This window comes from Populus euphratica, unplaced genomic scaffold (assembly GCF_000495115.2).
Source record: "Populus euphratica unplaced genomic scaffold, PopEup_1.0 scaffold374.1, whole genome shotgun sequence".
Lineage (NCBI taxonomy): Eukaryota > Viridiplantae > Streptophyta > Magnoliopsida > Malpighiales > Salicaceae > Populus > Populus euphratica.
This window is the reverse complement of record NW_011500077.1, coordinates 106,438-128,472: the sequence shown is the minus strand read 5'-3', so window position 1 is coordinate 128,472 and position 22,035 is coordinate 106,438. Positions and strand designations below refer to the sequence as shown.

The 22,035-nt window shown below is 34.5% G+C and overlaps 2 protein-coding genes across 3 annotated transcripts; one reads left to right on the top strand and one right to left on the bottom strand.

Moving 5' to 3' along the window:
- The first annotated feature begins 1,886 nt into the window (after positions 1-1,886).
- On the top strand, positions 1,887-6,052 carry LOC105108678 (P-loop containing nucleoside triphosphate hydrolases superfamily protein). Of its 2 annotated transcripts, XM_011003083.1 has the most exons (10): positions 1,887-2,155; positions 2,254-2,326; positions 2,438-2,547; positions 2,671-2,814; positions 3,118-3,226; positions 3,316-3,671; positions 3,752-3,825; positions 4,459-4,763; positions 4,890-5,136; positions 5,444-6,052. In XM_011003083.1, exons 1-10 carry the CDS (start codon positions 2,044-2,046, stop codon positions 5,696-5,698), a joined length of 1,785 nt encoding a protein of 594 aa, XP_011001385.1. In that variant the 5' UTR covers positions 1,887-2,043; the 3' UTR covers positions 5,699-6,052. The 2 variants fall into 2 exon arrangements, with proteins under 2 accessions (XP_011001385.1, XP_011001386.1); XM_011003084.1 differs by lacking the exons at positions 1,887-2,155; positions 2,254-2,326 and having other exon boundaries at positions 2,454-2,547; positions 2,709-2,814; positions 5,444-5,988.
- A 2,173-nt stretch (positions 6,053-8,225) lies between these two features.
- On the bottom strand, positions 8,226-20,082 carry CTEXP (kinase family with ARM repeat domain-containing protein). The gene is made up of 21 exons (XM_011003082.1): positions 19,802-20,082; positions 19,606-19,707; positions 18,920-19,071; positions 18,216-18,288; positions 17,986-18,108; positions 17,369-17,477; positions 16,241-16,320; positions 16,008-16,089; positions 14,624-14,763; positions 14,422-14,532; positions 14,150-14,266; positions 13,945-14,034; positions 13,728-13,781; positions 13,440-13,514; positions 13,187-13,262; positions 12,890-12,989; positions 12,737-12,806; positions 11,599-11,669; positions 10,871-10,980; positions 10,355-10,615; positions 8,226-8,863 (listed from the first exon to the last, which is right to left on the bottom strand). Exons 1-21 carry the CDS (start codon positions 19,931-19,933, stop codon positions 8,586-8,588), a joined length of 2,406 nt encoding a protein of 801 aa, XP_011001384.1. The 5' UTR covers positions 19,934-20,082; the 3' UTR covers positions 8,226-8,585.
- Between the last annotated feature and the right edge of the window lie 1,953 nt (positions 20,083-22,035).

Genomic DNA, 22,035 nt, shown 5'->3' with positions numbered 1-22,035 from the left:
TTAACTATTTTGTCCTTTATAATTTAAGCCTTATAACATTCATCCAAGAGTAATATACTATTTTTAATAAGATTAGGTGGAGGTAAAGTGATCTTTTAAACTTTTATTGGTACAATGTACTGTTAATAATACCCTTAGATGTTGAATTCCCTTGCTTGCGCAGGTAGGGATGTTTTTGGTTTTTTCTTATTTTAGGAACAATATAATTACTTAAGTGTACTTTGACTCAAATCATCTTTAACTAATATTGAGGAGGTTTTCAACCTTTTTTTTTTAATGTTTTTTTGGTTAATATTGTATTACATCAGGGGCAATTTGATATTTGTATAGAATAATTTTTTTAAAAAAAACATTATTGGTGTGTGCATCACACATGTTAGCATGTGGAAGGCGTTCGTGTCTTTTGGGTGGCATGTGTGACACCTCTACATAAAAGAACACTGTATGTCAAGGTGATGTTGGATGCGTCTTGCCACCCCTTTCATGGTGGTGAGGCGCATTCCTCCTTCCCATGTATGATGGAGTTCCAATAACATGTTTTTTTTTTTATTTCTCTCTTCAGCCTTGGAAAATATGTTATTTGTTATTTTTATTATATTTAGTTGTCATTCTTTTAATTGTGTCAAATTACAATTATTTATTTTTTCAATTGCATCCTTTGTCATTTGATATTTATATCAAATTTATCTTTTTATTTTATAATATTTTAGATTTGACCTTCACTGTTTTGATTTTTCATTTAAATTCTTGGTTTTTTTATGAAATTTTAATTTCTTTTCAATTTCATCATTAGATCCATGATCTTATTTTTATTTTTTTCATACTTGATCCTCATTCTCTTGATTTTTATTTTTGTTTTGGATTCTTTTGTAATTTTTTTTCTTTTTAATTTTTCCCTTCAATTCAAATTTATATGGTATTTAAGGTTTAACCTTCAATGTTTTGATTCCTAATTTTGATTCTTATCTTTGTTATCAAATTTTAATTTGTTTTTAATTTCATCCTTATATCTATAATATTGATTTTTTTATATCTTTTTTAGATTTGGTTCTCATTTTCTTTATTTTTAATTTTTATTTTGGATTCATTCATTATTTGTTTTTCATTTTTTCCCTTCAATTCAAAATTTCACTTTATCATCTCAACGAGTTTTGACCCTTTTTTATTGGATTTTCCCCAGGTTAATCAAAACACGGGTTAACCCGGGTTTTTAACTGTTTTACACTTAATCAATTCTCTTTCAATTTCTTTTGAAACTTATCTCGTTCTAAGCCAAGGGTCACATAAGTTACTGATCATGTTGTCAAGTCGAGCCAAGTTTTAAAATAGTTGTTTTCCAGATGCAGTGCTTCCAAATTAGTCAATAGCTAGGATCATGAGTTTAAGAAGTTAACACAAGTTGATGTCATTTTCTTTCTTAATTACATCCTTTAAAGTTGTTCGTTATTTTCTTTGATTTTCTTTTCAATCAGGTTCTCATTATCTCATTATCTACATTGAAGATTTATTCACGTTGCTCAGATTTTTTTCTGTTGTCACTTTTGTTTTATCTTTTTTATTCTTTCTTCAAAATTCAATTCTTTTTAAAATTAAATTTTTTTTTCTTATCTTGTTCACATGATATTGTTCACTGGTTTTGACAAGCTCACTTGGTTTTATTGATGCTTGGGTTTTTAAATTTTTTTTTTATTCTTTAACATTTTAAATCTTAGAGATTTATTATCATTATTTTTTTTCAGTTATTTTTCTATAATATCAAGTCATTGATTTTTATTCTATTATTTAAAATATAATAATTACTCTCGAGCTTCATTTTCTGAGTCTCTAACACCATATAAAATTTAAACACGTCTCGCGGTAAAGCGGAAGTCATCTATTTAGTTCTGTCTAAAAAAAAAAAAAAAATTGTATGCAAGACCTGTCGTCGGCGCTTGTGAATGTTGGATGATAGGGTTTAAGAATCAGGTGCAAAAACCCTAAAAATTATTAGTTTGGGAAAAAAGGAGCACCCCTCCCTCTCAGCGTCTCTCTCCTTTCCCTCATATGGATTCAAAAACGAAGAAAGAATCCAAGGACAACCAAAAATCAGAAATATTTGCATCATGCTCTTTCTCTGCTCTCGGCCTACACCCCTCTCTTTGTAATCAACTCCAAGGTCTCTCTCTCTCTTATTAATATTTGTGTTCTCAATTTCTTTTGATTTTTTTATTAATCATTGAATTTGTTGATGTAAATAATTAAAAAAAAAACCAGAAAGGTTGGGTTTTGAAGGTCCGACTTTAGTTCAAGCTCAAGCTATTCCAGTCATTCTCTCCGGCCGTCACGTGTATCCTTCTGTCCTTTTTTTTTTTATAAATTCTTTCAACAATTTATGTATCTCATTTTTATTCAATGTTTTGTTTATATATATATACACTTAACTGAGATTAAAATTCAGACTTGTTAACGCGGCGACTGGTACTGGAAAAACTGTTGCGTATTTAGCTCCGATTATTCACCATTTGCATAGTTACCCTTCGAGAATCGACCGTGAGAATGGAACTTTTGGTATGTGATCTGGGTTTATTTTTTCTTACTTGAGGTTAAAAATGAATGTGGAATTGTTGAATTGATTATGTTTTTGTTGTTAATGCACTTGTTTATGATTGAATTTGATATGGTTGGTGACAGCGTTGGTTCTTGTACCAACGCGGGAGCTTTGTTTGCAGGTTTATGAGATTCTGCAAAAGTTGTTACATCGGTTTCATTGGATTGTACCTGGCTATGTAATGGGTGGTGAAAACCGGTCGAAAGAGAAAGCTAGGTTGCGCAAAGGTAGGAAATTTTCTTTGGTTCTTCAACCTTTGTTATATGGTCTGAATGCCATGTTTTACAGTGTTTTCCTTCTTAAAAGCATGGGAGTCGTCATCCTAGTAATCTTGATTAGATGTGTTATACTTGACGTGGGCTTGAGCACTTGGTTGTCCTAGTCAGTTCATTTGCCCAACAACATATCTTTGTAATGGTTTCAATTTAATAAAGTCATTTGTTATAAACTTATGAATGACCTACAAATGCCAACATAGATGCTATTTTATGTTGGTTGGGCTCTTAAATACTTGGTATGTTTCCTTTCAGGTATATCTATTCTTGTTGCAACTCCTGGTCGCCTGTTGGATCACTTAAAGAACACAGCATCTTTTGTTCACACAAATCTGCTCTGGATTATCTTCGATGAAGCAGATAGGTATTCTTTGCAAAATATGTTGGAGATATTTTATTTTGCCATGATGCATCTCCTCTGACATCTTTAACTCTGTTTGAGCATCTTGACAGAATTTTGGAATTAGGATTTGGCAAGGAAATAGAGGAGATACTGGATCTTTTGGGATCTAGGCAAATTGGGTCTGTTGGAAATGGAAATCAAGTTTCAAGCCTTTCTAATTTTCAGGGACAAAATCTGCTACTATCAGCTACCTTAAATGAAAAGGTAAATCATCTTGCTAAAATCAGTCTAGAAAATCCAGTTATGATTGGTCTTGATGACAAGAAGATACAACCGGATCAATCAGTCGATCGTATTGAAACTGCGGAATCTGATGAAGATGATGGCTTAGGATATAGCAAAGTAAAAAACTCTTCAACTGGAGATTATAAGCTTCCAGCTCAGTTGGTTCAGAGATATGTGAAAGGTACATGTTCATTAAAGCACATTTGTGAACCTTTCCAGCTGGATGGTTGATTTTGGAGCCCTGATTGAATTTCCATGTAGTGCCTTGTGGTTCACGGCTTGCGGTACTTTTATCCATTCTCAAGAATCTGTTTGAGAGAGAAGCTTCGCATAAGGTATGGCTGCTTTCCTAATTTGTACTCGATTTATTTATTATTCATTATGTTGCTTTCAAGATGCCCTAAATACAGGTATTTGAAATTTGTGTGTATTGGTGCTGGTTTAATTTTTTTGTTTTGTCGTCATCGCTTTTTCTTCTGCAAGATCATCATAGTCTGGTATGGGTCCTGACATAATAAGTCATCTCCAATATAGTGAATTGTAATTCAACTGAAGTTAAAATACATGACCAGTGTTTGCAGTAAAGCTAGCTTGGTTTATGAGGTCCAAAATCCAAAGGATACCAGTTTTGAATTTTGGTTATTTTGACTATTATCATATGTCCTCTAGTTGAGATATGTAAATTCTGCATTGTTCACTTATTTGGAGCTTATGTTCACTGCTTCCAATCCCGAGTCTAGGCAATAGTTTTGCTCTATAATATTCTCGTCTTTATTTTACAATAATTGTCTAAATTTAAGCAATATCAAATTTTTAACACTTCTCAAACCTAAATGAATATTTCTTGCCTTCATGATTACTCTATGCGAGATTATGTGCACGGTTCTGTTTACTTAGTTAATTTCTTTCACTAGTTACTGGCTTATTGAGCCTCAACTTGTCAAATCACTCACATACTTATTTTACAGATTGTGGTGTTCTTTTCAACATGTGATGCAGTTGATTTTCACTATTCCCTCCTAAGTGAATTCTGCTGGTCACCCAACTCACAATCAGAAGCAGAACATACAGAGAGGTTCTTGAGATGTAACACTCTTCGGTTGCATGGGAATATGAAGCAGGAAGACCGAAGGAATACATTTCAAGCCTTCAAAACAGAGAAATCGGCTCTTCTTTTGTCCACAGATATTGCTGCTAGAGGCTTGGATTTTCCAAAAGTCAGATGCATTATTCAGTACGATTCTCCAGGAGAGGCAACTGAATATGTTCACAGGTTTTTAGGGACTTCTTTCTGTTGTGGTTATATGCACATTTTCTCGAGTCAGCTTTATCTTTGTTTTTGTTATGATTGGATAAATGGTTTGTTTGAGCTTGATTACAGCAATAATTCATGGTGCAGGGTTGGTCGAACTGCTCGGTTAGGTGAAAAAGGAGACTCATTGCTATTTCTGCAACCAGTTGAAGTGGATTATCTACATGACTTGGAGAAACATGGTGTATCACTGACAGAGTATCCCATCCTCAAAGTGTTGGGTAGTTTCCCATTATATGGTCAGGTGTACCGTGCCAGAAAGTTTGTTTCTTTAGATTTGCATCCCTGGGTTCTATATTTGCAGAAGGCACTGGAGTCATTTATCTTGTCTGAGGTATGGCTTTCCAATATCATGTTATTTTGTTTTGAGTTGTATTGCCTGTAATCCTTAATATTCTTTTTTGGTGATGCTGGGCGTAATCTTCTATCAGCTCTCTGATTGTATTATATCAAAGTTGTTTAGATCTTTTTTTCCAATCATTGCATGTGGTATTTTATATTTTTTTCAAAGTTGTTCGGATCTCTTTTTATAAACATTGCATTTGGCATCTATATTTTTGTCTATTATCTGTTTATTCGCTGCCTGAGTTTCTTCTTATGTACTTCATAGTTGATGTATTGCTTTTCATATCTTTCTTCAGCCAAGGATGAATAAACTGGCTCAGAATGCATTTTGCTCTTGGGTCCGTGCATACACAGCCCATCGTGGTGACCTGAAAAGAATTTTTATGGTGAAGAAACTTCATTTGGGGCACGTTTCCAGAAGCTTTGGACTGAAGCAGCAGCCATCATTGGTTGGACAATCATTTCAAAATCAATCAAATAAGAGGAAGAGAGAAGGGAAGCAAAAGGGACTATCAAAGCAGAGAAAGTTTGCTCGGAAAACACAAACCTAAAACATGAAGAAGATAATTTTGAAACATGGCAGATTGATGAGACTATAGACAGATGCCGAGGCTATAACACTGGACCTGCTGCTAATTGTAGGCATGCCCATCAGAATTGATTTGCTGCCTTTCATGGTTATTGAACTTGTAATTTGCCACTGGGCATGAAATATCTTATGCATATAGGCTAATCATATTTTATTGACTCAAAATCATACTAGTAAAAATTAGCTTGTGGCATGAGGTTTTGTACTCAAACTCAGCAATTACAATTCTAATACACAAGTAATTGTTTTGAACTTGGTGGTTTCAGATAATTTATACACTTCCAATTTCTAATACATTGTTTACTGTTCTCAGAAACTTGGTGATTCTGACTCCTCTCTCAGCCAATGGCACACAATTTGGTGATTCGAAACCATTACAATGCCCAATAGAAGAGCCCAAGCCAAAAGTTTAAATCTAGCACTATCGCATCTGATCAATTCCAAAACCGTAAGTTTAGTTCAACAAGGGACAATACGTTGATGCCTTGCAATCAATTGCCTATATGCATTTTAAATGTGGGTTCATTTGGGATGCTATGTTTGATAAATTTCCGGAAAGTGAAGTTTCAGTCCAGGATGTAACCTCTTGGAATTCTACAGTTTATGGGTACTTTCCATTTGGACATATGAAGGAGTGAATTCCTGTGTTTTAATTTAGAGTTTAAATTCATATAATTAGATCATGATGCAATTGAAAAAAAATCCGGGCAACTTTTTTTCGCTTCTTTCTAAGTTGAGAACTAAAATATAAATTTTTAGTTCCGATATAAAATTATAGTAAATTTGAGGTGAGCCATGTATTCTCTCCTTGTTTTAATTTGAATCATAATTTTATATAATTAAACCATAAAAAAATGCAATTGAAAGAAAGAAAAAGTTTGAAATTTTTAATAAGAAAAAATGAAAAAAGAGCAGGAGTTTCACTGTTAATAGTGGCGGAGGCGGACCTTCAACTTCTTTAGTTTTTGTTAAAAACGAGAATGTGAAATTTGGTTTGGCATCCCTTACTAGTACTCTATGTGCTTGTTGTCAAGGTGAATTTGTTAGTTTTGTCAGGCAGGTTCATTGTGATGTGGTTAAGCTGGGTTTGGAGAATGGCCCTTATTTTTGCACTCTTTATTTGACCCTGTATTCCAAGTTCAAATTAGTTGCAGATGCTGAAAATGTTTTTGATCAGGTTTCTGAGAAAAAGAATGAATTGTGGAATACAATTATCTTGGCATATGTTGTTAATGGATGTGCTTCCAATGTTTCGAAAATTTACAAACAGATGAAGGTGCTTAAGATCCCCACTGATTCTCTTACAGTGACAGATGTTCTATCATCTTGCAGTTCGGTTGGTTCATACAGAGTAAGAAAAAAAAGACCTGTTCAGAGTAATGTTGCGTTACAGAGTGCTCTGTCGATCATGTGCTCGAAACGAGGGAGGCTTGTTTCCAGATTCTGTCTCCATCACAAGTGTCCTTGTGCGCAAGAAAAGCAAAAGGGATACCATTTGAAGATCTGGTTTGAGCAACATGAACTGATTTGAGCAAGGAAGCAACTACTCTGGTCGGGAAGATCTGGTTAGAAGCAACTATGTTGTCCAGGTTGATCTGGCCAGCAGCTTTCACCGTTTGGAGAAGCACAAGGAAGAACAGTGTAGAACATAGCACAGTTTTTCCATCTTGTCACTGTATGACAGGCAATGATTATGGCATATCAATGCGTACCAATGGAAGAAACTGATAAACGCTATGAAAATCTTGTTTTCATCGAGTTTGGGGGACAAATGGAACCGCAGGATAAAGAAGCAAAATGGGCTTTAATTCACTAGAAAAACCTGTGGGTTAGCATCTTGGCATGGCATGGCTTTCATTTTCCATCGTTCCAGGTTATAAGGATTAAGGAGAACATTAGCTTTACTCGCAAAGTTATCCAAAACTAAGGCACAATCAATTTCTGAACCCAAAAACAAAAAAAAAATTGCTATTCCTCGACTGTAAGTATTTACAACTACTAATTCCCAGGAGCAACAATTTCCAAACTATAGTTTATACATAAAACCCGTTGCATATTGGTTCATACAAGGGAAAGATTATCTAAAAACTATTTATTTACTACACAGGAGCATCTTTCTCCATCTGGCTACTTGGAAATCCTCATTTTCACCAAATTATTCGAGACAGATTGCTGTGAAAATTGAAAATTTGCTACTCTCCCAGCGATAAAAGCAAGATTCATAACATACACCAAGAGGAATAAATCTTTTCCATCCACGAGTCAAGACATTGATTCCTTTAGTTCCCTATCACCGGCAAAATAAAACCGAGTATTTGAGGAGCTCAGCAAAGACAAGAAACAGAGAAAACCATGAATGGAAGATCGCTTTAGCATGACAACGACCTTATGCAACAGTGACAGGTGCTATTAAAGATTGTTTATAAATTTGCCTTGGTCCATGCACCTACAGGCACACAAACACAAACTTATGTTTGGGATAACAATAATCAACATCCAAACAATTAAAAATATTTCCATAACTTTTCCAATCAAGAGCATTACATCTCAAGCCTGTTTACAAGCCTTGTGAGTTTGCTAATTCAAAAAGGCTGTGGCAGAAACTAATTTACATACTACATACATTGCAAATTGTTCTACCAGATAACAGTTATATTAAAAGGAAAAACAAAACAGAATGAATATGATGCAGAAAAGAATGATATTACAACTCAAATATGTGGGCAAGGAGTAGCAGATATAACTCACGTCAACTAGGATCTATTCCATTTTAATGTCAACCAGTCACCAGAATTTTTTTTTTTTTTTACAAAACTTCATTTTGCTTCCTCGTGTTCTCTGTCCCTGAATTACATCCCAGATGAGGACGTCCGGTTTACCCTTTGTGCACCCAATTTTGAAGCAGCAGGTTTACCTCGGCCTCTACCAGCTACCAATGGTTTGGCCCTAGTAGTAGGCGGAGGAGCGGCGATAGCAGCCCAGGGGTCATCATCATCAAGTGCTGTAGCTGATTTGACATTCAAAGGTCTTGTCGTGGTTTTTGGAGCAGGGGCAGCTATAGAACCCCATAAATCATCATCTTCATCTTTTGTCACCTTCACTGTACTTTTTGGTCGCAAACTTGTAGCTGAGGAAGGAGGGGTAAAATTAATAACTAAAGAGACTAGCTGAATATCTCACCAAGAGAACAGATGACAAGGATATGCATCTACTATGGAAGCAGGTGCTAATAGACAGAAAGACATGCTTCTAGGAGAGTTTGTTTGCGTACATCATGAATATATGTTAAAAGACAGTCATTGACATTTTCATAGCATAACAATATGTTCATGGAAGCAATTACAATAAAAGAAATAATACTGCATACAAAGTAAAATGGGATGTTCAAAGGAAAAAGTAACGCAGATTTCTCTAAACAAGCAAGTACCCCGCAGAAGTCGTCCCCAAGGAAGGTCTTAAACCCATCCCTCGAAGCTCTACAGCAGACATAAGGATTTCAACTTCGGTATAATTGAAGCACTTTAAAAGGCTCCAAGTCTAAGAGTACCTTAAAGCCCAGTATCCAAAATGGTTTATAAAGCAACTCATAAGCCCGGAATTCAAAGGAGTTTCAAAGGGACCACATGAACCCGGTGGAAGTAAAGACTCTAAGGTGTCTCACAGACCCAGAAAAGGTTACATGGGCAAATAGGCCCAGCATTCATGAGGGATCCTAGAATGTAAAGAATTCTAGTTTAGACAAAAACCTCTGGAAGCAAGCCGAACATCCTACTTCATCAAGAACTGCTCCATTCAAGAAGACTACATAGAATTCTAGGAGGGATCTCCAGCACACTGCTATTGTCAGCTAGGTCTAGCTCTTTGCCATAAACCAGACACGCTAATGTGCTATGGCTTGCTTCAGGACAGCATTAGCAGCTACAATTCTATGTGGAGCTCCATCTCCTGGGCTCCACTTGGCCCTTTTGAGCTTATGAATCACGCAGCTTTTGGTATAACTATTAAAAAAATGTGATTGGTAAAGAGCTTGCTTTTAGGAAAAGCAATCAAGGTACAGGTTTATTATGAGAGAAGCATGTCTTCTCCAGCTTTTCTTATAATCAGCTATAGAGGGTGGGTGCTTTACTTATAAGCACAACAAACAAACTCTTAGTTAACCTTGATTCCATGAGGATTTCACCCACACAAAATGCGAGGAAATTTCTCTTAAATGGTAACAGTTCCTATCATGATGGCAGAAGAAGTTCTCAATGGTTGAGACTCTTCAGGTCTTGTCATTGTTAAGGAGCACCTACCCTTGTCTCTAAATTTCTCCCCTCTTGTTCATGACAAGGGTTTCCATTCTCTACTCATTTATAACCAGCTCAGAATACCCTCAATTTCCCTCGGAATTGCTCCTCTCCCTTGAAACAATGCTTCTATACCATCCCTTTTGATTTCTTGATTTTCTGATAATTCATTAATCCAAACATATAGAAATGCAATTATGCGTACAGTTGATGATAGAACCATGCAGTGGAGCCAGATCCCAGATGGTCAAAGCATTCAGTCAGAAGCTTATACTTTTGAATTAAGAACTATAATTGTGTCTGAGTTATGTGTATGATGTTGGTTTCACCTTGCGTTTTATGCTGAGAAACTGGCTGTGAGACCGGCCGCTTTTGAGCTGCTTGAATGTTTGCAAGAGCTGGAGAAGGCTTTGGCTCTTCAAAAGGTTCAATATCATCCCACCCATCTTTGTCACTGCCCTGCTCTTCATGAATTCCATTTTCAATTTCTCCCCAGCCATCTGTTGAAGGAGGGGACTCCGGTACAGGTTGATCAGCCAAGTCTGTGCTGGAATTTATCTGGACTGCTGCTATACTTGGAGAGTCCATCACTACAATTGCCGTACAAAAACACCATCCGATATTGAATAGTATAAATGCATCATAATAAAAGCAGGCATAAGCAATGATGAGGCCAGCATTGTTGAATCAACAGTGCATTTCACCAACTAATATCAGTGTACAGTTAATGCTTCATGAGGCATGCCAGAGAACAAAATGGCCATTAAGATACTGGACAATTGGTCCATAGAAGCTCTCCATTTAAACCCATATAAAAATGTAAATCAAGCTATTGAGATATATACCTGAGCTGGCATTGGAGGTTGTGGAAGATAGAGGGGAGCCAGAATTTGCAGGAGCAAGTGGAGCTTGTTCCAAAGGTTTACCTTTGATTGTCAAGGAGCTCATGGCCCATCTGAATGGAAAGGAATGGCTTCAGATTCAATACAAAATTCATGGAGAAAAAATGTAAGGAGAAATGCTTAAGGAAAATAAAAACTGGACAAAAACATCATTAATGGTTTAGAGTTGCTTTATGCATTTTTTAAATGAAGTTACACATTGCAAATGAAGATGCATCGGTCAAGGAGAATTAAGAGGGTGTTTAGGAGTCCTGCAGCCATTGCAACCAGTGCAATGTAACTTGTCAGCATCTGAACATGCAATTTTGATCATGAGAAATTGCTACATATTCATGTTCACCACTCGCAAAAAAGAAGAAGAAATAGATTGATATGCAATTGATAAAAAATATAGGATATAAGATTACAAAGAAACTCTAATCTGAACCTCTAGGAAAAAATGAATACAACAAAAATGGGGCAGAAGAGGTTCAAAAGGAAAATACAACACACACGTACACTTTCAGAATATATAGATGTTAAGATGTGCTCCTACCGATGGTAGTACATAGAAAAAACCACCAACTCAATTGACCAGCTACACCAGTGCTTAAATCCCAGTTATTGAAGGACTAGAGTCAAGCAAGAGCATTTTGAAGTTTTCCAGTATGACAAATTCAGGAATAACTTACCCAAGTAAACTAGCATTTTCTGGTATTGATGAGATTCTTGTGCTTCCAGCTGTTGTATCTCCAACATTTGTCTACAAATGACCAAAGGGGGGAAATCAAAATAGCTCAATGCTTTGATATAAAAAGCAACAGTATCTTGCTTGAAGTAAAACATATCATGGACACATCTAAATTATGGCCATCTATATCATGGAGACAGAGTGAAGGATGATAGCAGAGTTTAGTATTAAAAAGGGGGATGTTTTCATCTATGAAGGATGCAGACACCTGACTCTACTAAACAACTTGGAACTTCTTTAACCAACATTATTAAAATGCAGTTTCCATGGAACTGTTATAATAAGAAAGCCATACAAATTGATGTTTGGTTGTTACTGCAGCACGCAGAAAATAAGACATGTGAGTGGCAACCAAAAAGGTTTTCTCATTTGTTATCATAAACTTCTCCCAGTCAGGGATACTAACAAATCAGCAGCAGCATATAATAAGGTGCTTTGCCTGGGTGAAGCAGGGGCAGGAAAAAAGGGCACTGAATAGGCTACCAATTATGTACTATTACGACCAATGCTATTAAGATAGCGATTTGGAGCATAAGATCATACGATCTTAAGATTCAAAATGCAGTGACCATGTTACATCAGCAAGAAATTGCAGCCAAGTGAAATCACGCCTGACTTGCGATTCAAAACTGTAAAATCATTGAAATCCTGATTTTAACACCATTTTCATCATTTTCATTTTCAGTTGGATTGATTTGCCAAAGCAGAACTTTTAAGGTAATGTTTGAATTTTGTTTGTTTCAGTAATGTTTTTCAAATGCATATTATTTTTTTTAGCTATTTTTATAATTAGTAAAATCTTATGATTTTACGATTGGACCCTTTACTGATCTAATAAAAAAAGCAATGTTTGCAAATGATCAGTGAACCACAACAAATATTCACATGAGAATACCATTTCTACATGAGTGCTTTCAAGTATTGACTGGGAAAAGCAGCATAACTTGGTTCTTATAAGCTATGGGGTCTAATGTCCTTTATAGTGCATGTGCCCTTAGTAATCTCTTCAAATTTTTAAATGTCCATATTGAAAACAGAAAGCATATTGAAACAGTAGGAACAGAAATTCAAAAGCATACCTTCTCATGGTATTGCTTCACTATTTGCATAAACTGTTCAACTGCTTGAAACGATTTTGATCGAACATCACTGTCCAAAAGAAAAGCATTTCAGTTCATTTGCAATGAAGGGAAAACACTAAAATATGTATATATCATCCAAAGAAATATAACCTGTCAGGATCAATGGTAAGTACAACAACATTTGGAAGAATCCGAGTTGCGATCTCAGTGACATCATAATAAGAACTAGTGGCACACAAAGCCATTACTCCTGCCATAATACAAGTTTATTTTAGCAGGTGCACAAAACACTGGGATGTAATAGAGTGAAATAATATCTACTAATAAAAAATCAGCATAGACAGTAGAAAATAAAAGGAAAAACCTTGAAATGTACGAAACCTTCTCCCAAAACAAAGAACTTCATCAAAAGCAAATAAGAAATAAACAAAATGTAAAGTTTTGTACCTGCTCCTCTGGCAGGAGGAAAAGTATCACGCAGTGCACGGACTGTAAAAGCATTAATTAAAACTCTCTTCCTTGTCTGCTTGTAATTCAAATAAACAAGAGAACATTTTCACAAAGAAAATCTAGTAAATTTCTATTAATCAATGATTACAGAAAATTAATAGAATCAAGAGATTGAGCCTCTTCAACAAGAGTAGAATGCAATTCTTGACAGGTAGAACTAAAGACAACATGACAATTCACCGATTCTTACCCCTTCATTCAAGTAGATTGCGATATTCCCAAGTAATATGGTGGTATTTGTTCTAATTGCAGGCTCTTCATCAACCTACAGAAACAAAAATATATTAAACCACAGACTACACAGTGTAGTAGAAGCATTCCTTTTGCTTCCATATAGAAAGACAGAGGGGAAAAGGATTGTCAATTGAACGAAAAGAACTTCAAACTAACCCTAAAAGAAATGCAGAATTGGCAGTCTAAATAGTAACAAAGTAATCTAAATAGACTTCAGTAGTATCAACAAATAAATTGTGCAGACCTGTAACTTTGAAAGATATTTCAACAAGGAGCCTGAAATAGTACGTTGAGAAAGCTGCAATTTCAGGTCAACACAAAAGCAACATTCAGAAAGGACTCACAAACCACAATTAATTGTTCACACAAGCATAACAAAGAATGAACCAATAAACCTAAAACGGAAAAAAGCAGACAATAACAAGAACCACATTTGGCCACTGCAAAAGTTATACAGGTACCTTAGGTGCCAAAACCAGCATGGATTTAAGAGTCAATTCACGAAGCAAAGCAGATGTATCAGAGAACCCAGTAGCAACATGAGAGTAAACCTAGCCACATTATTCCAATTTTGAGTTACAATATTATGAAGACCACATTCCAAATAAAAATAACTAGCTTGCTTGAATAAAAAAAACACCATGTCATTTAATCAGTGATGCATACTTGCTCATCGACTACTTGTGCTGACAATGAGTCTCCATACTGATCAATATGTTGCAGGAGACTAACACGAATAGCACGATCATTGGAGGAAAAAAGTTTCACAATAGTCGGTAACACCTGAAAAAAAAAATTGGAACTCACCTCTATGACATGACAACACTACGCAAATGGTGACAACATCATGGCACTTCAAGAGAAGCGTTATAAAAGTCTTTAAACCAACCTATGATGCATAAAAAAAAGATAATGTAAAAAGAGGCAAGGAAAAAGACCTTGACACTGAATTCTTCAGCTGAAAGCCAAGAACCCATTTTCAACAATGCAGTCAAAGCAGGGGCAGCAGCAGAACCAAATTCAAGGGCAGAAGCTAATAAAGGAAGTAACTGCAGAAACCAAGACCAAAATCAAAAAAGGAAAAAATGTATATAGTATAGAATTCATGTTGACATACACATTAGAATCTGAATTTCCCACCTTTTTCAGTACAATTTGGCGAGGAAGTTGCTCTGCTAAATTTGGAAGTTTGCGGAAGAAGGTGTCCTTCTCAACACTGTCTTTCAAAGTAAGAATTTCCATAAAATGTATGGTGTCCACCAACTTATTCTGGAAGTATTCTGCAAAATCCAATTTTTAAAAAATTTAGTAAGGTACAATGGAAAGCTAAGCAAATTTAGAAGTTAAGGAAACAATGGGAAACAAAACACAAAGCAGAAACTACAGAAGAAAAACAACCAGGAGAAAGTATCTGAACTCATGCAGTCTAATTGAGCATGGAGATCTAACTTAAGGCACGAATATAATAGCATTTTCCTATAATATGTATATGAAGAACTATTAAAAACATGAAAGTCAGCTTTCACTATTCCATTCATAAGAATTTCCAAAATCAGATTTAACTCCTACTTTCTCCTTTAAGCCTGCACAGGTGGCCAGATCTGGTAATGCACCTCAATTCTCTCCAAATGACGACAAGCCACTGACTACAATACCTTAGAGACATAGCCAGAGAACTCAAACACTCTGGTCAGCCTAACCTATGTTTGTCCATCGGTTACCCAATCATTTTAGTGCAATTATAGATTTGAGTGAAGTCTTCTTCAATTTACTTTCTGTTTGAAAAGAGGACAATATAAGTCAGCTTAACATTTTCTACCTCTCTTCTGCAACTGCACACACCTGTTGATGTTAATATAACTAGAGAAAATTTGACCTTTAATTGGTTAAGATAGCTACAGTAACTAGACTAGACTAATCAGTGCAGAAAAACCCCTAAACTCATTCTATAGAGGCTGTTTGGAAAGTAAATGATTGTGGTGAATTCATCACTTTTACTCAATATTCATTTTTTGTTATAATTTTTTTTTAAAATGAACAGAAATGGCTTCTAAAAGCCATGATTTTTTTGCACATTCAAACCTGTGTAAAAGGGTCAGATTTGCTCAAGAATTCAGTTGGTGCAGGGACCCAGTTCTGGAAAATCAAAATCCCCTAAAGCTTATGAACATAATCAGGTAAATAAAGAAGGGAGGTAAAAGAAATGTGATTAGCACAATTACTTGTCCCTATATTGTTGGGTGGCCACATTTCTTAAAAGCCAAAATTATCCTTAAAATTTTATGAATGCAGCATTTTGAGATGGATAAAATAGGAATTTCATCAATTTTTTTCTCCCTCAATTAACAAGCTCTACCTCATCGAATTCTTATCCTTACAAATTTATACAAAATAAGTATGTTTAGCAAAAATAACTTCAGTTCAGTTGAATTTTAACATGGATCTGATGCCAGACATGCTGCTAGTAGGACTAGAAAGTTCCTCCAAGAATATAAACTGCAATCAACTCCTAATAAGAACTCACCACTATTTTCAAGAAGCTTTGCTGTGTTCATCCTGCGAGAAGGCATAGAACTCAATAGGCGCTGATAATCCTGAAGTAAAGACTGGGGAAGAAGTAGATGCAAATGAAAATAAATCATGAGTTGAAATCAAAGGAATCATCAAGGACATAATAAAACACAGAAAGAAGCCATGAAACAGTATCTAACACTATCATTATTACTAATATATGCGAATAAATTCCTGAAGGCAAACCTTTGGAATGGAAGCAGTGTTACGCAGCTCTTCTGTTTTCCCCAACTTCATACCAGTAAATAGTTCATATATAAGACATCCTAATCAATTAAAAACAGAAGGAAAAGGAAAACAATCAGATTGTGTGCATAAACTTGCATGGAAGAAAATAAAAATAGCTAGAGATTATTTTTTCCCCTGCATTTCTTTGCCTCGCCACATGCAAATTTAACCAACTTTGTTTACAAGAGTTGCAATGCACGGTGCATAATGATGATAGATAAAGAGCTAATTGTAAGAAAACTTGGAACATTTTCTCATACTAAAATTGATCCCAAAGCACAAAGCAAACAATGCAGAATGATTGTCTGGGGATCTAATAATCTAAAGGTGTGAGGAAAGATAGAGCATATGTAATGAAGGGAGGGCTGTTTAAGAAGACTAAAGGGGAAAGTGAGGAAATCCTCGGAATAATGTGGACTACGTAGCAGAACATAAGAGTACAGCTAAGGGGCACTGAAATACAAGTGGCTAGGAATGTGGGTAAATAGCAATGGGCTTCAACAGTTATCATGGATCAACTACAGTAACATTTGAAAAAGGATCAAAAGATTTTTAAAAGATGACTAAAGAAATTTCAGGGGTTTTATTGAAGAGCATGTCTTGGCCTCAAAGAACAGAGAGCTTCAAAAGTCATTCTGTTTGTAATATGGGTTGAGAGGCAATCCCCATGTCCATTGGCAAAGTGAATAGACCAATAGAAACACTTGAATAATAGAGTAGCAACAAGTTTGTTATTCCTGTAGAAATGATCATGTTTCTCTAAAAAAACAAATTGTTTTAAGTGAACATATATGCATCTTAGATCATGTGTTTTAAAAAAATGCAATATGGTGCCCATGTGACAATCATGGAGATGAGTCTATAGAACCAGCATCATATTCGCATAATCTCCTAAAAAGGATCTACAAGGAAAATAAAATGAAGATGTATTATCTTGTCCCATTGAAAGGCTGGGTTCTAGTTAATTGAACAAATCAGTATAAGCATGCCCAACACAGCTTTTTGTTGATGAATGTCATTAAGTATAAAGCTAAGCCAACATATTAAATAAGCAACAAATCAACAAATGGAGCAAAAGAGACTTACCCAAGCCCCAAGAATCAATGGCCCAAGGAGGAGATTTTCTGATTGCCACCCAATCAGACTTGGCCAACTCTATTGGTTTATATTGTGATCCAATAAGCCATTCATATTGCTGATGAAAAGAAAAGAAAAACAAGCATAAATAGTATGTTAAACCCAGCCAGCTATAACCATTGCTCGTCTTTAAAACAAATCCACGTTAAACTATGATAAACAGAAAGGATATCAGCCTTGGTAATTCCTACTCTACCATCCACCACCATAAAGAATTCTATAGTTGAGTAATGGAAGAATGTGCTGAAAATTTATAGCATCAGAATAAAGTAAGACATTTTTATCATTGAAAACATGAGGTTACAAAGAACAAAACAGGAACAGGCTGCATAAGCCTTAATCTAAATTAATCAAAACTCTTTCCTGAAGAAAAGAAGTTTATTAGTCAATGTAAATCAGTTGACAAGGAACAAAAATCTCAAAGCAGTTCTCAAGAAGCAATCAGAGTATTCCTACTCGCAAATGCTGCTCAATTTTGAACATTTAGGAATATAGTACAATATAAGCCTGATATAGGAGTAACATGAGACTTCCATCAATTGCTCACTTCCAGACACTTGAATTACCAGCATTGGTCCTGTTGCATTCCCATTGTTTCCGTCAAACTCGGATAGAACATCAAAAGCATGCAACTTCCAGTCTAAAGTTGGTGTGACAACGACACTGGCCAAACAAACATTACCGTGAACCTGCCATGGTCAAAGCTAGTCATAAAGTGATGCAAACAAAGAAGAATAAAGCTTTGGCAAAAGTTAATGATTTTTTTCTGATCACTTGTAGAGATGAAAATGCTTACAAGTTTACAATCATTATTCAAAAAGCTCACAGCTTTAGCTATCTGGTTCAGCCCCCAAGCGTAATACTCATCCCTGCCATAAAAGGAATTATGAGAAAAAATTTAAGGAACCCCATTAATTGAAAGGTAATTAAAAGTGAAAGATAGCCTCAGAAAGGAAAAAGGTGGAGGAAACTGGCCAAAACACTCTTGGATAAGGCTTAGTTTGATTGAGAGGAGTTCAATTTCTAATTGTCGTTTTCAACAAGTGTCACCATTTTATGTATTGAGCGTGTCATCTTATGTAGAGAACATCACAGAATGAGAGCAAGGAATTACGGGAGATTGTCAACATCCAGCTAAAACAAAATGATCCTGAAGCTGTGCCTAGACTGTGTGTTTTTAAAATAGGATAAAATGATAATGTTATTAACTTTTTTTTATACATAATTTGTTTAGATGATGAAGAGAAGGTCATTAAAGAATAATACTGATAGACCATAATTGGTTCTTTTGGCAGCGCCTTTGATGACCGTGAGCCACTGGGTGTTGACCATGACTAAGTACCTCAAGCACACGCACCCTCTCTCGATGTCAAAAGAAAATATATTATCATGAAAAGGAGAGAAAAAGCTTGTGTTGGGAATTGTTTAATATATAAAGGGCTGCTGGAATTGGAATAGGCAAAATAAGAAAACAACTCCAGCAGATTAGAGCAGTCAAACCTCTGTGTGCCTTCTAAACCTAGTTCCTTAATCTTCTCAGATAGCGGCATAACAGGCTCAGTTACTATATAAATAGTAATTCTCGAGCTAGAACCTTCAACACTTTCAACTTCAGTACTGTGAAGAAATGACAGAATATTTGGATGTCTGACCTGGAAAGAAAGAACAGAAGCTTCAATACGAGTGGGGCAATGGTTTGAATACGTAAATTTAACAATAAAGGATAAAAAAAGCCCTTATGACAACATTACGAGAGCTTTAAGCAGGTCAAAGACTGTAAACACCTAATTTCATTGCAGTTTGCAGGAGGATAAAAAGAAGCCTTAAAAAGTTAAACCCTTATCATAAATTATAGATCACAAGGAAGCAAGGATGAAATTAATATGTATCATAAAACGAAAGCTTTGAATCGGATAATTTTAAGAAGCAGCCTAAAAAATACCTAGTTTTAGGCTGCATTTGGTTATTGTCTCCTAACAGGAGAAACATAAACACAAAAATGTGAAAAATAAAAGTAAATCGGTTTCAGGTACAGTTTTGGATTGAATTTTTGTCCTTCAAAAACAAGAAATCTTCATTGCCTTTGTCTCTTCTATCCCGGACAGTATACAAACGCTAGACAGAATTAATAAAGGCAGAAATGAAATCAATTTTATAGCAAATAAAAAGAGAAAAGGAAAACTGACAGTACGAAGACGCTTGACACCATTACGAGCAGCAGCTAAATGGGCATCCTGTGCGTTACTTGCAGAAAAAGAAAAGATGGACACCGGAGATCCATCATCATCCTGAACATCAAATCAAAACCGACTGCAATTAAGCATCATAAGTGACATATAAATAAAGGGAAAAGGAGAAGAGTAAAGGGTGAGAGACTATCACCTTGGAGGAGGTGCCGCGATGGTGAGTCCAGGAGCCCCAAGCGGAAGGATAAGGATCGCCGATATTGTAAGGGAGATCTTTAAGTCCAGTACCAGATGCACCACCTACCACTCCTTTTAAAAATCTCAGCATTATAATTAACCCAGACACTGGGCTCAAGGGCTCGAGAGATCTATTTCTAAACAAATCACAGATAGAGAGGGGGGGAAGCGAGAGCGAGAGAGAGAGAGAGACTTCTTTTACTTTCTGTTTCTGTTTCTCTGCGTAACAGAAGAGCTGGGTGGGGAGGGGTGGGGGTGGCATCGGCAAAATGTTTTTTTTTTAAATAACAATATAGACATAATTTATGTTAATTGTTATAATAAAATTATCATTTCATTTTTTATTTTATTTATTTATAAAGCTTAGTCATATAAAAAAATAGTATTTTTAAAATTTATTGGGGTATTTTGATTAATTACTTTTTTTATATAGTGTAATGATTGATTTAGCCTTAAAAATAAAGTTTCAATATAATCATTCCAAAGAATTTTTGGATTTTTTAATGTACAGTGAAAATAATTAATTTCCCTTTATAATATTTTTTTAGCTTTATTTAAGATTATTTTTGCATTTTTATATAGTTTTTGTTATATTATTAAAATTAAAAGTTAGGCTCGTTGGATTAACACAGAGATGCATCCTTTTTCTTTATATCATTTGATCGGCGAAAAAAATGCATTACAATGATTGTACCTCACCTTTTACGATGGTTTCATAAAATATTAGTCATTTACTTTTATAATAATTTGGCTCGTGTTGATACTCGAGCTATGGTTAATTTTTTATTGACTTTTTTATTTTTATTTTTATTTTTTCAAACTTTAATTTAATCATTGGAGTCCATTTTATCTTTTTTTTTTTATTATCTTGATTATTAATTATTTTGATTTTTTTTTATTTTAAATTATTTTTTTCTATTACATTTCTCATATTTGATACAATTCAATTTTTTAGAATTTAACCCTTATTATTTTAATTTTTTTTATTTTCTTTTTAATCTGTTTTCAGTTAATTTTTTTTTTATAATTTGATTATTTGAGTCTATTTTATCTCCCAATTTGGTTTTTATTTTCTCGATTGTCAATTATTTTTATTTTATTTTGAATCTTTTTTTTTAATTGCATCTCTTATATTTGATTTAATTTTTTTATTTTTTATTTTTTTCTCATTGTTTTAGTTTCTTTTTTTATTTTATCCTCAATCTTTTTTTTTTTATTTTTTTATTTTACCCTCAATATTTTATTTTACAATTTAACTTCATTCCTTTGATTTTTTATTTTTTATTTTTTTTCTTAACTTTATCTCTTAACATTTTTTTTATAGTGAGGATTTAGTTTCATTATTTTTTTATATTTGTTTTTCATGAGATGATTTTGATATTATAAACTAAGTAATATATTTTAAAAATTAATATAGGTTTTTTCATGTATTATTTGTAATTATTTATTTTATTATTTATCATTATATTACCGAGAATTTAACTTCATTAGTTTTTTATACAGGTTTGTCAACATCTCATATTTAAGGTTACTTATTTTATATATTAACTTGTATTTACTTAGTTGTACGTAATAGTTTTTTTCATCTTCGTCCAAAAAAAGATTGGCAATTGAACAAATCTCTTTTTAAATGGGCAAGCATGGAGCACCATGAGCACGCCAAGCCTCTTGTTTTCTTCCCTACAATTGCATCATTCCGTGTGTACTTTGCTTATAATTTAGCCACCATGTTTTTTTTTTTTTTTAGATTATCCTCGCATTATAGTCATTGGCTTTTTTTTTCCTTTTTAGCTTTTTTAATCATTTTATTAAAATTAATAAATATATTTAGCTTAATTAGGTATATGACCCACAAAGCAGATTTTCTCCCCCTTCTTTATAACACCCTTGTGTTGAATGAATATCATTTTCTTATAATAATAATAATAAAAAAAAAAAATTAAGCGGCCAGCGGAAAGGCATGGTTTCCACGGCTAGTAAAATAAAATACACAAAATGGAATGAACCGGAGATAACTACACCAAGAAAATTAATTTAAACTGGTCATTTTGATTAATTGGGCTTGTGCTCCAACCACATCAAATTTTGGGCTGGACTGGTCTGGGCTAGTGTGGGCTTAGGTGTGGGCTTAGATTTTGGGTTTGTATTGTTATTGGCCTTTTGTTTTTTAAATCTCCAGGAAAACAAAACCGT